Genomic DNA, 16,419 nt, shown 5'->3' on the forward strand with positions numbered 1-16,419 from the left:
GATTCTCACTCAGCAAAGTTGAAGATTCGGCTCTTGGAGCAGGCTCATTTGTCAACGACACATCCCTACTGTAAAACTACGTCAATGAGGCGTCCTGGCCAACCCCCTTTCCTATTTTACTGCACTCACTGAAAAAAGCTGAATGAACCTGGCTGACGGAAATAAATGTCTCGCTTTGTCCATCAAATTATCTGATTATTTGCATAAGTTTCCTGTTCTCTGCAAGAACCATCAGCAGGCTCATGGTTCAATGAGTTGATTTTTGTGAAGCTGCCAGTAACTCCAGCTCAAAAAAATTCAACAAATTGAATTTTTTGCCTTTTACAGCTGTTTAACTTTTGAAGAGAAAAAACTACATGGTCATGTAATCAGCCAAACAGAAATGCAAAGTAAAACCCTCTCCTCCCTCCATTTTCTTACAGATCTTCTCTTTCAGACAAATTATCTGACCAAAGGTTTTGTTAAAGCAATACTAAAGAACTTTCATTTTTGGTTGAGTTTGTTGGCGCCAGTGGACCAAAGCGGTAGTGTTTTCTCGGTGCTGACCTGTTGATCTGCCTATTTCGTGATTTTACAATCAGTATCTCCTCGTTCATGGTGTCTGAAAACCTCTGACCTGTTGACTTCAGGCCGGCCTCAGCCCATTACAACATTTTCACAGTGTAGTGCGGGAAATATGATCCACTGTAAACACGGTGTATTTTATTTTTAAAATTAACCAGGTGTTTTGTTTTATACACGATTTCCTGTCCCGCACGAGCTGCTCTGTGCTGAATTTATGCGCTGTGCTCCAGCGCATGGATGCATTATATAATAGATCCATGCTCCGGCATCCGGCAAAAATAGAAGCTCTGTGTGTTGCAAACGGCTGCAGGTGCTGGAGCAGTGCAGCCGCAGCCAGTGGAAGCACACACATTGACTAGAATAGAAACGCATCGCCTCCACCGCCGTGCCGGAGCGGAGCCTCAGCCGTTCCGCATCCATGGAATTTGCCCGTTACTCCCTCTCTTTTGTTTTTCAGTCTCCTCAGAGAAAACTTTTAATTTCTTTGGTTTTCTTGCTGCTTCTGTCATGATAGCAGTCCCACACAGGTGTTCGCCTCGACTTGCGTGTTTTTAATGAATGGGGAAAGGGGGAAGTGACATATACCGTAAAGCAGTCAGCACATTTGTAGTTTTTTGTGTGGAGGGGTTCCTACCAACCACCTCGAAGCTGCTTAGTGCCAGTGAAGGCGATACAGTCAGACCCCCTCAGGCCATGACAGAGGTGTCATTCAACCTGTTGTAAGTCAATGTACCATCACAAAAGTTCTGAAAATATTATATGAAGGTTGAAAAGTTACTTAGTGTTGATTTAACATCTGTAATTCAAGTCTTTCTTTCACACGTGTGAAGAGATGCTTAATGTTTTTCATAACAGTACAATAATTGAATGCACTGGAAATCAGTTTGATAACCTTTTTATGTGAGTTTGCATATTTCCTTATTTGTATAATATTACTGTGATATACATCAGCATTAGGAAAATGTCATTCATGTTGTGATATTTATTTAAACTACATCACCCAGCTCTACATAATTTTCATATTTGCTGTATTAATTAATTTAGACAAGTCTCATAGTCTGGGTGCCAGTAGAACATTTGAAACAAGCCACATTACATTACTGGAGATTTTCAGCAGCCCTAAAAAGAGTGTATCCAAAGGGGCATTTATCTGGACGTCACAATGACTTGAAACACACACAGCAAAAATATGTGCACGTCTGATCTCACCAAGGAGCTTTGAATATATTGTTATTCATTTAACCGTCTCCATGTTTAGGAGCTGTCCTTGCATGAACCTCAATGAACCGTTCTCATTCATCTTGTTGCTGTTGGGATTACATTTCTAGGCCATATGTTTAAATATGGCTTAGCTGTATAAACACATGTGTTCACAGCAGACTGACTGAGCGCCTGTTTAAGTCTTTATCTATACACACTATACAGTATGTATTGTTATACTCATCTTATCATTTTATAGCTGGATAAACAGACAGCATGCATTCAAAAACCACAGCCACACTGAAAAGTTCAACATGAGCCGCTCTTACCTGTGATACACTGAAACTGACCATCCTCTCGTCGAATAGTGAAGGCCTCACCTGGGTTTACCTGCACCAGGATTACCTGTGGAGAAAAAAAGAGACAATTCAATTTGACTGTCCCACTTAAATTTCACATTTCACCCACAGCAACTAGCTCATTAAAACTGAAGCTCTGGGACTGTACGAACTAAAGATCTGGTAAGTCTTGTGTACATTTTCCTCCACTTATTTTTTTATTACTTCAACTTATTCATTAACACTCCCTCGAAAAATACAGTGGTCTTAACACTTGTAGTGCTTGGTGTTGCGCTGATGGTGTTTGGTGTGTGTACACTGAAAAGGCAGTCCCATGAAAATCAGGAAGGAAATGTGGGAAATATTTAAAGCCCGGCGTCTCCCATTGAGATCATTTCTGCAAAGCCTGAAATGCAGGTGACACTGGCGAAGGCAGGTTAACTTCCTCTTGTGCAGCAAACAAAACCTCATCACCCTAAACTTTCATACTCATTGTTTTCTGGACAAAAATCCATCAACAGTAATTAACCGAGAGTAAAAGACTGGGAGGGTGAGGCGGAGATGCTGGCAAGCCTTTCTCCAGTGATGACTGTGGTCTTCAGGTTAGCCTAGGGGATAAAGTATTAAATTGCAAAGAAAAAAAAACAACAACAGTTTTTTCCAACAGATTAGTTTTTTCATATCGCAGCCAAAATGTAAAGAGCAACAACCACTACCATATCAGGGTAATTGAATCCAAGGATTGTGGAGTATACATGTGTGAGAGGGAGTGTTTAGTGTAACACACGCACACGCACACGCACACCACAAGTTCTTATTCTGCTCAGATCTTATCAACTCTCACCATCAATTGCAAGCAAAAAACAATCACAACTGGTTGTCAAGAGGACATACAGTAGCAAAACACAATTTCAATTTGACAGTGAACATATATTATCAGTTCCTGTTGGTGGAAAAATAAAGATCCTCTAAAACTGAAACCTATTAAATTATGGTCTGGTTGTCTTCCATGACAATAAACTATGAACAGCTGCACATAATCTGATGAAGTGGTTTCGATTTTAACTTCTCTCGATAACTGTCAAAGTCTGTATTAATGCAACGGTTATTTATCTCTTTTCCAAAAGAGGTAATTTAAAGAAATTAGTAAGTGAAGTCAGAAAAGTAAATTACATATAATTACAAACACACGTATGTTGTTCAACAGATGTTGCTGGTGAAATGTTTTAAAAAGATTATTTCAATCTTTTCTTAAATATCTATTAATTACCTATTGAATGAATAAATATACCTATATTCACCGTATTGATCATCAGTATCTCAAACTAAAAACTGACAGAGTCATGATTAATAATTGAACCTGTTAAGTGAAGAAACTTCTGTCCTCCAATTTAGTTATTAGGCTTCATATGAATGTTTTAAGCTTTAACTGTTGAACTTCCACTATTTTTATCTTGCACAACAGACTTCACCATGACTGATGGAAATATCAGGTAGACAATGCTACCCTGCACTGACTCATGCTTCTTGTGTTTCATTGCAACAGGCGTGAGCATCTCAACTGATGAAGAAGCCTCAGAAAAAACGAGTGCATTTTTTTTCCCAAGAAACAAACTTTTTAAAATTCATGTTAACATCTTCTGATAACTACAAAATAAAAATAAAAAAAACATTATTAACAGATCCAACCACAATCATTTCCTTTTCTATTCACTTGATCAACAGGTCAGATTCTGTTAGTAACAATGAAGACAGCCTGAAGCTTCAACCCCCTTCATTCTCTGAACCTTATCCTTATTAAAGCCACAACAACACACGCACACACACACACGCACGCACGCACACACTGCTTTTTGTTGCCAAGCACCGCTAGTTACCTCACTCTTGTGGAAGTCGCTGTCATAGAACCTACACTCCCCTGGCAGAGGGCTTTGGCTATGGTTCTCTTCCATCACAGAAATCATCAGCACCTCCATCTCTGACACTGCTCCCATTCATGTGCTCAGCAGGGAGAGGAAAGAGCCCTTTGACTGCCACACACAGACGCTCATATGTTCATACACACACCCACACAAGCAGCGTCAGCGGCAAGTGTGGATCGTTGTGGTGGTGTTGGTGTTGGTGAGGAGTGGAGGGCGGGTTGGAGTGGGAGACTAGGGAGGAGAGGCAGGCAGGGAGGGAGGGAGGGAGGGAGGGAGGGAGGGAGGGGTGCAGGGGCAAAGGGAGGTCTGACTGAATCAAAGTCTAGGCACTTCACAGTGGGGTGGATGTATATGTTTGTTGTCCAGCCCCCTTCTGTGTGAAGAAAAGAGCCCTCCGAGGATGATTTCTCTCTTTTTTTTTTCTTCCCTGTTTTATCTTTACATTGGAAGTCACATTTGAAATCTACACCATGACATTTGCTATATGTTAATGAAATCAGAAAAAGAAAGGAAATCTCTCTCTCGCAAAGGATCCGACTGCTACTTACTGTTGCCCGCATTGCTTTTTCTCATTCAGGCGTCGCTATTCACGCAGTCACAGAGAAAGGAGAGAGAAAAAAAGATGCTCAAGGGTCTAACACCAGACCCTCCACCACTTCACCCAACCCTCATGAGAAAATCACATGACCCGCAACGCTAACACGTCTGGCTGATCTGATCCTTTTACACCCTCTACTTCCATCCAACTCCTCGCACAAAAAAATCCAGGAGGAAGCTGGCAGGGGGGGGAGGTGGTGGCGGTGGTGGTGGTGGGGGGAGGTGGAGTGCAGCGGGAGCTATGCAAGCAGATGGGGGGGCTGAGTCTCTTTTTGCGCTGGATGGATGGTAGCCTTCACAGAAAGTGTGGCGGCGTGAATCTCATGTTTGCTTCGCCTGCTCCAGCCCTCATCTGGCTCTCTGCAGCAGACGGCTCCTTCGCTCTCTCCTCTGGCTCCGGCGCAGCCTCCCTACTGTCAGTATCCAGAGCAACCCTCTTCAACAAATAAGCCACGGTGATGTCCACGCCAAAGCCTCAGAGGAGCGACTGAAACCTTATCAGCGGTGGCCACTCAGGAGACGGACGAGCCCGAGGAAAACGGGAGCAAAAAAAAAAAAAAAGAAGACGAGAAAAGGGACTTTGGATGATGCCTCAGTTTTTTTGTTATTCAGCTTCCTCCTTGTCTCTGTCACTGACTGTGTGCCGGCTCAGTTAACGCTCCTGTCTCCTTAACGTGGTTAATTTCAAAAGCATTCCATCAGGGTGTGATCATAGCACAGCTGAGCCGGCGAGGGTATAAGGGTTCCACGGCGTGGGGAGTCCTTTGTTCTGCCTTTTTTTCCCCCCCACAACAACAACAATGGCGTGAGGGAGCTGAGCGACCCACGCAGCTCCCGAGGCTGACATAAACGACTACGCTACAGTCCCGCTCCCTCCCTCCCTTCTCTCCCTTCCCCTCTTACTCTTCCCTGGCTCGCTCTCCCATTCACAGAGCGACATGCCGTACAACCCTCTCTGAATACTCGGATCGATGTGAGAAGGAGATGAGGTTGTGGGAGTTCAATTGCAGAGCTCCGGCGCTGGCGACAATTGCAGCCTCGAGTTTTCTCCCGTCTTCAAACCATCACAAAAGCAGCCCAGCCCACTGACAGTCAAAACAGAGACACTATTTGTGCAGCGGCACAATAAACAGGGCTCGCAAGTATTCGCCGCTTCTGTAACATCTGTCCTCATTCATTCCGAACGGATCATTCCTTAAAGTGACAGCGCTGATCACTTGATCAGCATGTGCCAAGTTAACAGATCCTCTGCGTCACTGATACTGCTGCACGAGGGGCACATCACAGCCCTCCACAAAAACAAATCCTCTGCTTCATTTTGCTCTGTGAAATGAAAGAGGCTGGATTTAAGAAAATAGGTGAATATAGCTGGTAGCTATTATCAGTCCTAGGTAGTGGTCAGTGTGGGTTTATGAAGTAAAGATGAATTATTTAGTGAAATCTGGATAGTGATTTTGGTCTTGTTTTGCTTCGAAATCTGATCTAGCCCTGTATAGGATCATTTTGAACCTTTCTGACAGTGAAATGAAAACTTAACTAAGAGGACATGCACTGTATATCCTCCCTCTATGTAGTATTGCTGTGAAATATGTCAATGTTTTGTTGTCGTCGTTGTTTAGTTTAGTTTGCTTGTCTGTATAAGGTTTTTTTATATTGTATTTGTATGTATTACTGTCAAGTATAAATATTAAAGGGACAACGAGGAGTTTTGGAAAAGCGAAGCGTTTTCACACTACATTTATGAGCCTCCGTGCGCACCGTAGAATTCTTCGACCGGCGCAAGACAGACTCATGTTTTCATTCATCAAGAATTAAAGTCAGAGATTCAAAGAGGTTCAGTTACCGTCATAGTCCCGACCATAAACGGCAATACAGGGGCGTTATTCTCATGAGCTTCCGCGAAACCGAAAGTAAGGAAACGCTGGTCGGCTCGCCCAGCATTTCCACCATTAATTAAAATAACAAAATAACGATAGAGACAAAACGATATATTTATCGAAAATGGAGCCATTAACAAGTGTGGGTAGCGGAGATTCATCCACATTAACGTGAGACTTTTTTATAACCAAATAGAAACTCCTCGTTGTCCCTTTAAAGGTATGAATAAAAACTAAAGAAAAGAAATCCAGATAGTGCCCTCTTTGGATTGATTCAAGTTGTTTTTTTGTTATACATCTAAAATACAGGTCGCAACCAATTAATCCCAAAATAATCTAATTCAATCGTGTCAGCTCCTCAGCCCTCGAGACCCCATTGAATTGTAGACGGTTGAGGTTTCACTCAGCAAAGTTAACAACTAAATACACTAAATTAAACAAAATTGTTGCCTTGGACTTTGCTCTACCACAATAGGCGACCAATGCGGTGCTTTTGCAAGAGCAAGCACCTATTTTTTTTTTCTATAATTAGCTGCTGCCGTTTCCCCACATTTACTGTAACAAAGGAGGCAGATGTGCTCAAACAGCACAAATAAACAGTCTGGGACCAAAATGAGGTCTTGACGAAAAGGTTTTTTTTTCTCTTAGCTACAGCTACATAATATTCTGCTCTATTGTGATGTGACAGCTGTTTTGGGATTTCCAATATGGGCAATTTACTGAAATAATATTACTCATTTTCGTTTATTTATGCCGCTAAATTATCTCCTCACTATTTAGCTTTGTATTTCAAAGAACTGCATATGTTCATGTTACATCAGTGTCAGACAATCCCAGTTTGTCAGTTGCCTCGTCTACAACATGTTTAGCACAACAGACTGTTTTGCAAAATAGAAAACAACATATTGCAGGGAAAAAAATGACACAATGAACACATTTTTAAACTAATCAGTTTCCTCCTCTGATAACTCTGCCAGCCTGAGGCAACTGTCAGTCCCAGTTAGCCTCAGGCTGCGTTCAGACAGACATTTACCCTGTGTTAAAACAATACAAGTGCCTGTGTTGTGTTGACTTGCATGTGCACTTGCATCTATGTCACCGGCCTTTCTAGGGCGGCATCACACAAACATTGCAGCAAAAGTCGCCCCTTCACCAAACACACACAAACACACACACACACACAAAAACACGTAGCTGCTGCCATCGCTGACCAGAAGTGTACGATGACTTCATCTGAAAGCGGACAGACTGTGCTAGGATACTGCAAAGGTTACTTTTCATACAGATGACTAAGCACTGCAATGTGCTATGGTTTCCTGGTCACATTCACAACATGGATGATCTTTTTTTTTTTTTTTTTTTTTTTTTAAAGAGAGCACATGGAGGAAAGCATGCATTAAGAGAGCAGGAAGAATGACAATCAAGATTTATAGAACTGTGTGACTGAAAGTTAAACAATATGCCTTGTTCCCAGCACTGTAAAGATTAACATCCACGTAGGAGCCCTATGCAAAGACAGCGAGGATCGGTTAGCACACACACTGTCACACCAAGGGGGCAGTTGTCGGTCTGAGAAGTGAAGCTCACTTCCGCGTTCAAAAAACTGCAATCCCCTCGGATTCCTCTGGGGGCTGGTGTCAGAAGGGAGCATTCCCCATAGACCCCCATGTTAAAATCGCCGACTTTACATCCTCAGTAAACATGTTAAAAGCCTGGTGTCAGAACGTTTTTTCGTCTCAATCGATAGTTTCTACCCCTGCACACACTCTGAGGGGGGTGAATTTTTTTTTAACTCTACAGTTTTACTGTTATTAGGTTAAAATTCTGGCCAATTAGGGCGCGGAAACGTTGAGTGACAGGTCCGAGCAGCTCCGTGGACAGCTGCTTCGAGGCCAGTGGGCGGGTTCTCGGCCGGCCAATCCAACATGGCGCTGTTCAGGCCGCCATATTTGAGTCACAAAAACGACTCCCCAAAACCAATGGGTGACGTCACGGACGCTACGTCCATTCTTTTTACAGTCTATGTGTCACACAGGTGGCCACTGCTGTGTTTTATTACCCAGGAGAATGGGCCCCGCTCTGTGCGTTCATGGCTGTTAGCTCTGACGTTTCTCGAGCCGTTGGTGACTCAGAGTTCAGGTTTCTCACTATTTGTTCCTCTTAATTGTTTACTGTGCGTTGATGTGACATCGCAGCTGGGCGGACAGGAAACAGGAGCCAAATGACACGGGGGGGAAAATCCTGCTGGTGTCGGAACTAGCCGAGCACTGACACAGTCTCCCTGCAGCTGATGGCATACGCTTACGTGTGCAATGATAATTCAAGGCAATTTGATGATCCTCCACCCTCCAGGTTCCCTGGGAAACGTTGCATGATGGGATAGTACGAAAAAAAAATCTGAGGTGTTCATGCTGTAGCATGTCCTTGTAAATATTCATTTATCCTCTCAGCAATATTCACTCACACAGGTCTACGTATTCATCATTATCTGAGCACAAAGTCTGAGTCTGGCTTTGGATTTTCGTCTGCTGAATATCAAATTAGCACCTAAATAAATAAGCATGTCTATGGTAAGAGGATTTTACTCAAGGCGTGATCTGGTTCTGGTCTTTGCCCCTTTAATATTTTCCAATAAAGAAAAAAAAAAACCCAGTCTGATGCTGCCGTCACCGGCCTCACAGTGGAGCTGGTGTTAGATAGGTGATGGGCTGTGGTAGTCCTGACAGACACATCTCTGCTACAGTTGGACTATTCATTTCTGTTAAATTACACTATAGTTCTGCTGGCTCATGCCCTCTGAAATTTCACATGAATTTCTGCAAACTCTGACTCAGACATGCCGTCATGCCGCTTTTGTTCTCCTCGAGAGTCGCTTCCATCTGGCTCCTCTATCACATAGACTGGACCTGTGAAAGGATGTACCGAGTGTAGACCTTCCAGAGCAATCTCTCGTCAGAGTAAAGACACTTTGTACCTTTGTGAGAGTTGTCCTTGGGTTCTAGTTTGCCCTTATGGCTGAGGCCCTTATAGCTTCGTTGCGGGGTTCAGTTAGTTATGCAGTTTCAGGTAGTTTAACATTTGGCCAATCAGATTCACTGTTTAATCATTTCCACAGAGAGATGTTTTCTCCCTGGTTTTCATCCCTTCATCCACACCAAAAAGATTTCATGGTAAAATACGGCTGCCCACTGCTCCTCAGGGATGGGTTAAATGCAGAGAAAGAATTTCATTGTACTAGCTGTATATGTGACTAATAAAGTACCTTTTTTTTTTTTTTATACTCATCAGGAAATTACAATGTCAGAAAGATTTTATTCTGGAAATGACAACTACATCTTTGTCATTGTAGTGCAATGTGCAATAAAATGAGTTACAAAGTTAAATCTTTTGTTTATGGAAGCTAAATATTTTGGTGCATATGTTAGTCACCTGCAACACTTCTTTCTGTAACCACTTTGATCGGCCAGTATTGGACATCAGCAATGAATAGTTATTGAGTGTTGCTCAGATCAATCTGCTTATTCACTGGAGAAGACATTCAGTACTTGTATCAGCTCTGTAAATTGGTGCAGTAATAATGGTATGGTTTGGCTTACTGGCTCAGAAGAAAGTGTCCTAAACAGTGCTGAGTCACGCACTGTCCACCTCCTCACAATAATTGACAAATAGTGGGCTCACCTCCATTTTCACAGATGGTGGTTCAGACAAGCAGAGTGGGTTGCATTTTTGTCACCACATCTCAGTGCCCTTTGGCAACTCGTGTGTGTGTTTGTGTGTGTGTGTGTGTGTTTGTGTGTGTGTGTGTGTGGGGGGGGGGGTTCACATGTCCAGGGGCCTGTCTCCTGTGTCTGGCTTTATAGCATACAAGGCCGGCACCCAAGACGGCAGAGTCGAGAGCGAGGTCTTATCATCCCACAGTAACATTAGCCCACGCATGGCATGTCGCCACGAGCAAGACCACACATACTCATGCCTGTGTGCTCCCGGTTCAATTTGTGCTGTAACCAGTGAATGCAGAGCATTTTCACACACACACGACCAGAGCAAAACGGTGGGAAGTCTTAGCTGATGTCAGAGAAGATGCTTAAAAAGTTATAAAGTGCTACTTTGTCTTGAAAGCTCTCGTAATTAAACATATTTCCCAAAAGGTTGGACGTTGACAGGGTTTCTAACAGCAAGGCGCCTGGACCAAGGAGTGATACTGTGAGCATCTCCTGAAAAATAACAGCTTCTCCACTAACAGCTCATCAGTTTTTTTTTCTCAAAAGGGTTTTCATCACTTACACTCTGTCTGGTTACAAACAAAGACCGAAAAAAAACCCATCAAAGCACAGGCACCTAACGCAGGCACAAAGAGCAGGAAAACATTAAATGGCAGGTCTAATGAAAAAGAGTAATGTCGAATATGAAAGAAAATATACATGACCATCAGCACAGATAACAGCTAAGTACATAAGCCATTAGCTAGGCTTAAACATTGACAGAAACAGGCTGATTCATCTGTTACCAATTTAGCTACGATCCAAATGGCAAGAGCAGGAAAAACTTTGGGGGGGAGAGGAGCTTAAATGGACAGACGCAGTGAATCATGCTGTACCCGAAGTCTCTAAAAAGGATCATCTCAGGTAATGACCCCAAGACAACAGCTTCCTCTCTGACTCACAATAATTGGTCCAACAGAGCGTTAATACCACGCCAAGACTGGGACAGAGAAACCAAGAACAAAGACTGAGGTATCCTTGCAGCTTCTCCAACTAAAGGTCAGAAACAGAGGGGTCAGCCATCGCTGTGAATCCTCTTCACTGTCACCACAGTCCTGCTTCGCTTTGTCAGGGCCCAGACCCCTCCAGTGGTTCCTGCTCCTCACTCTGCAGCTGTCATTATATTTACACACCTCCTCAGACATGAAACACAGCTGCATCTTAGTCCCAAGAAACACTCAAAGAACAATCCTTGAAGCGCTGTGCAGCAAATGCAAAATAGGAATGTTTTTTTGTTTTTTTGATTTTTATCTCCAGGTGATCAGGAGCAAGACTTGCATGCCATTATATTAGTCGCATTAAACTTCCTGTGCTTTCTACGAGGTACAGAGCAACAGTTTCCCTTGAGGAGGCCATCACAGTTAAAAATGAATGGCACAAAAGGGTAAAACAACAAAAATTACACGGTTAAGACGAGGCTGTAAAGAGGAACCTATATGTAAGGGGTGATCAAGCTGGCCATAACATCAGTGAAACGCAACCCGCAATCTCCATCCTGTTTCTGTTTTGATTTATTAAAAAAAATGTTTAGGAAGCTTCTTTGCTTTTTAATTTGTAATGTATATTAAAGGTTTTTGGTGATTTAAGTACCTTTTCTGATGGTATAGTTGGGTAGAATGGGGTGGGTGTGGCTGTGCCCCGGTCGAGCTTAATGGCTAGCAACGCCCCTGCTCAACACTATTCTTCTTCTCCCACAATGCTGTCTGATGTTATTGAATTGTGTCACAAGTAACCTATCCAAGTTTAAAACCAATTTTTGCTTATGAAGCATTCATTCAGACAGAGCTGTTATTCATTGACTGAAGCACTGTATGGGTCTCTCAATCCATATGTGGACTGTAAATCCACTATTGACACTAAATGTTGTTCTGCTGAGTTTAAGAAGTGGCACATGTACCATTACGACAAGCTCACTGAGCCTGGAGGGAAGAATAAGTCACAAGTTAACGGTTAACAATAGGTTCTTGAGCCATGATTGAACATATAAATATCTAAATATAGCCCCTGCTAATGATACAATCTGTGCAATTAATCTGAAAAGCAGATCGTATACCAAAGTGGGATCCGTAGATGATTTAAGATCATCAGATTAGGGATGCCATGAACCTTTTTTTTGCCACCAATTGAGATACCAATCATCTAAATTTATGTTTGAGATAGGCCGAAACTAATCATATCTGACATGCGTTGGAGATGTTATATCAGCCTGACACACTAACAGCAGACATGTTGTTTTATGTTGGTGACTCGTAGAAAAACCAGCACATTGAACAAGGTGGAAGGCGGGACCTGACCACACAGCACAGCACAAAATTGGTGCCAAGAGGCATCTATCAATCACTTTTTTGTTCATTCAAATTGCGCGATTGGGATGCTAAGAGTTAAATGCCAAACAGGAGTCAGTTTGAGCTCAGTTAACCATGTTAGCATTAGAAACTGCACACACACTCTAATCTCCTTGAAATGGTCAAAGGCAATTGTTGAAATGTGTTTTTTTTTTTTGCAAGGCCATACATCCATGTAGTGTTGTTGAAAATGATGGTTGATATAGAACCTGAATGTACTGTATAATATAATACTTCCAGCAACACTTCCCTGAAAAAAAAACAGGCATATTCAAAAAGGATATGGTAATAGTCATAATTTATGGTTCTGGATGTTTAATACTTAATATAAAACATTAACAATGTTTTTGTAATTGATAATAAAACTGTATTAACTGTGTAACACAGAATCACATTTCGATATGATTTCACATAAACCGAAATCATATCAAATAATAGCTCAATAGAAATCTGTTGTTTTGGTATCTTGCTGTTGATCAATCATGTTTGTGGGTATTGATATGAATGAGGGGGATTCACAAACACCCGTAGTGCAAAAACAAAGTCAGACACTGCTGTGTTATCTGATACGTGTTATTCCTCCTCACAGGAACACATTTCAGTACATTTCAGTGATCATGAACATGCAGCGCCTCAAACTGGTCCGAGCAGCAGGGTGGAAATGATTTAAGTCAGGAAGGAACATCCACGATTTATTCCTCTCACTCTCATAAAACACTGTAAACACTGATATGGGACGCGTTCAGGTGATCGGGCAACCTTTGTGAGAGGTGGTAAGGTAACTGAATTCCATGAGAACAACAACAACCTCACAGCCCAACACCACCAGCAAAAATTTGATCTCTACGTGAACAAAGCCTGATTCAGGTGTGGGTTTTTCCACATTGGAAAATGACAAGCCTGGTGGAAAGGCATGTCATAGGGCAGGGCTAATATTAGCAAGTCTTATCTGGACAAACTGCACAAGACTGAGGAAATGACTGGAAAGATATCACTGTGGGTTCCATGCAGTCCCCCAGGAAGTCACGGAAACTTAAGCAAATCGAACTGATGACCATCAAAATGACAGGGAAATCACCCAGGCTTGTCAGGGCCACTCAGCCTCACTCAGATACTGACGAGAGATGATTGGAGCGGCGGCGTGGTGCAAAGACTGCTGTGAAAACTGAGAGATAATGTGGTTCATAGCTGCGGAGCACCTGTTGCCCATGAAACATGTTCCATGAGCAACTGCATTGAGGACACCAAATCCGTTTGGGTTGTTTCAATACTTATCTGACTAAGCGCCAGATCTGCATATATTTGTTTGGCATCTGAAACAAGCTACCAAATGTTTAAGGTTTCACAAGGTGCAGATACTACAAGTAAGCAACACAACAGGGTGAAAGAAATCTCCCAGAGAATAAAGCTGAGTTTCATACATGGGAGTCCTGATTAATCTTCGAACATTGCTCTGAAATAAATATCAAAACATGTCCGGTTAAAAAATGTAAATTCACATAGTAACACCTCTTTTCATACCGTCACACGACTTTATGTACAAGATTTTAGAAGCCTTTTGGATTTATTCTTGCACAGCCCTGGCTCCAGCCTCTGCTGGACTACATATCAGGCCGAATAGCACTTTAGCATTTCCCTCACGGTCCTGGTCAAAACCATAAATGATGTCACTGCCTCTAGTGTTACTGTTACATGTTGAGTAAGCGCTGAATTGCTTTAAGAGCACCCACTAAAATTTCTCAAATTGCACAGATTACGTCTGTGAATGTAGTAGCGTTCCCATGCATCAATACTCCTGGCTTTGGAAAGGCAGGCTGGTGTTATGCAAACAACTGTGCAAATATCTCCGACATTTTCTGCACAAAATGGCCAACGCATGTTATTATGCCTTCACTTTCAACAATCCAGCCTCTACCACATGTTGTCAAATGCGCAACACTTGCGACAACAGCTGCACACTTATAACCAACAACAGTCTAAATAAGCCGGAGGGACCATTTCTAATAAATCAGACATGAACGTGAGGCACATTGTTAAAAGTTAATTTGGGCCTAACTTGATGTAGCGAGTGCGACCAGCAGCTGAGAGATGCGAGGGCATGCGTACCTGCTGTGGGCCATCCCCGTTGACCATGGCTGGGGGTGGTGGTGAAGCCAGGAGTGGGAGTTCAGGGCTGAGAAGCTGGCCGGACTCCAGAGGTGGGGTGTGGTCTGCCATGTCTCCCTCATTCACACCACTGAAGAGGTACTCCTGCAACAAAGAGCATCGGCCATCAATGGAGATGTAGGAAGTATAACGCAAGGGTGTGTGGCATCCCCATCCTGTATTTAAAAAGGTTCAAAAGTTTGGCTCCCATGTGATTTAAAGTTATGTATGAAAATACAGGCTGCATGGTGGATACAATAGCTAAATGAAGTGATAAATGTGGATATTTTTCTTGATTATTACAAATTGAAAATATCATCTGTAATTAAATACGCTGCAAGCAATTTTGTTTTTTAAGAGAAACAACATCATAGAGTGACAAATACCGGACTCCAAACACATGCAAATATTTTGAGAATATGAGGCTTCTGCAGTAGGACACAGGGACATTAGCAATCCTGCATTGTGGTGGAACTTATATTTTCATTATATGATATTAAGGTGCATTTGTGCCTCTTCTTGTGTACAAGACATCTGGCTGGCATGAGGAAAACATCTCCCCTTAATGCACTCTTGTTTCCAGTAAGGACATAGTGACAAGCTGAATCTCACTGACTGCCTCACATCATAATTAATTTCTAAACACATTCATTGTTTTCCACAGCGAGTCATGTACTGACACATTTTGTGGCCCAACAGCCCACTTCCTTTCTCTAAAAGATATTTTCTGAAGGCATCAGTGAGTAGCCAGGTCAGACCAGCTGTTCCATCCAAACTAAACAGGCCTGGTCACAACCCAAAGAGAGGGTTGACGTATTTTCTTTTCACATGCCGTGTGGGCAAAAGCCATTGGAAACTCCCATGAATTTGTGCCATCGTGGGAGTCTATGTTGAGGATTATTCCTATTTGGTACTTTTCTACACTACATGTTCCATTTCGGTAATACTTGTACAGTCCACATTAAATAATAAAATTGAATGGCAAGCCTTGAACATGGATATGGTCAAAAAGAAGCTGGTTTAAAGCAGCCGAGTAGAAAGGAAGAGTTTATCAATAAACATCAGCAAATGCGTCCGCTGCAACTGAAAGGAAAGTAAGTGCAGATCAACCAAGAGGGATAAGCTTATGTGACAGCATCCAGAAAGGTGCCTTTAAAGACAGTGCAATCACATAACTAAGAAGGCTAAGGGCTACACTAACCACTTGTGAAAAGGTTGTTAACAGGATGACATGGCTAACAAACATTCAAACTAAAAAAACAACAACAGAACACCATGAAAGAAATGTAACATGTCCTTGAACCTAATTAGAATCTGGCGCATGCGCCCCTACATCTGACAGTGATCTGGCTTATCTGTTAGCTTTAGCCCCTCCCCTCTTTAAGCTTAAACAACAAAGTCAGTTTACAGTGTGATGGTCAATGAACTGGATTTGAGGGAACTATTGCTGCAGCCGAGGACTGACATGAGATTAGCTCAGCATTACTAGCAGGCTTTAGATGATGGCAGCCTCTTTCTGTGTTCATTAGGCCTCCAAGTCAAACACTGCAATCACTTGCTTTTCATTGCTCTGGGCTAATTTCAAGTAAAAATTTAAATCCATGTTAATTTTTTTTTGTTTTAATTATTTGCTAAGAGTGCGCTTGTAGCAGCTACCTAGGGGTCACTTA

General features: G+C 42.4%; 1 protein-coding gene across 3 annotated transcripts in view; it reads right to left on the reverse strand.

Annotated features, from left to right (window-relative positions):
* Positions 1-16,419, reverse strand: part of fndc3a (fibronectin type III domain containing 3A) — a 49,616-nt gene that overhangs the window by 31,302 nt on the left and 1,895 nt on the right. Inside the window, exons 2-3 of one of the 3 annotated variants that reach the window (XM_085795936.1) lie at positions 14,711-14,854; positions 2,094-2,169 (exon numbers count right to left, since the gene is read on the reverse strand). In XM_085795936.1, coding sequence (XP_085652062.1) covers positions 2,094-2,169; positions 14,711-14,821 — 187 coding nt within the window. In that variant the 5' untranslated portion in view covers positions 14,822-14,854. Of the gene's footprint in view, positions 1-2,093; positions 2,170-3,979; positions 4,342-14,710; positions 14,855-16,419 lie in introns of those variants that run through there. The other 2 variants (XM_085795937.1, XM_085795938.1) reach the window with 2 other exon arrangements.

This window comes from Trachurus japonicus, chromosome 13 (genome assembly GCF_045865225.1).
Source record: "Trachurus japonicus isolate A0001 chromosome 13, Traja_1.0".
Taxonomy (NCBI): Eukaryota; Metazoa; Chordata; class Actinopteri; order Carangiformes; family Carangidae; genus Trachurus; species Trachurus japonicus.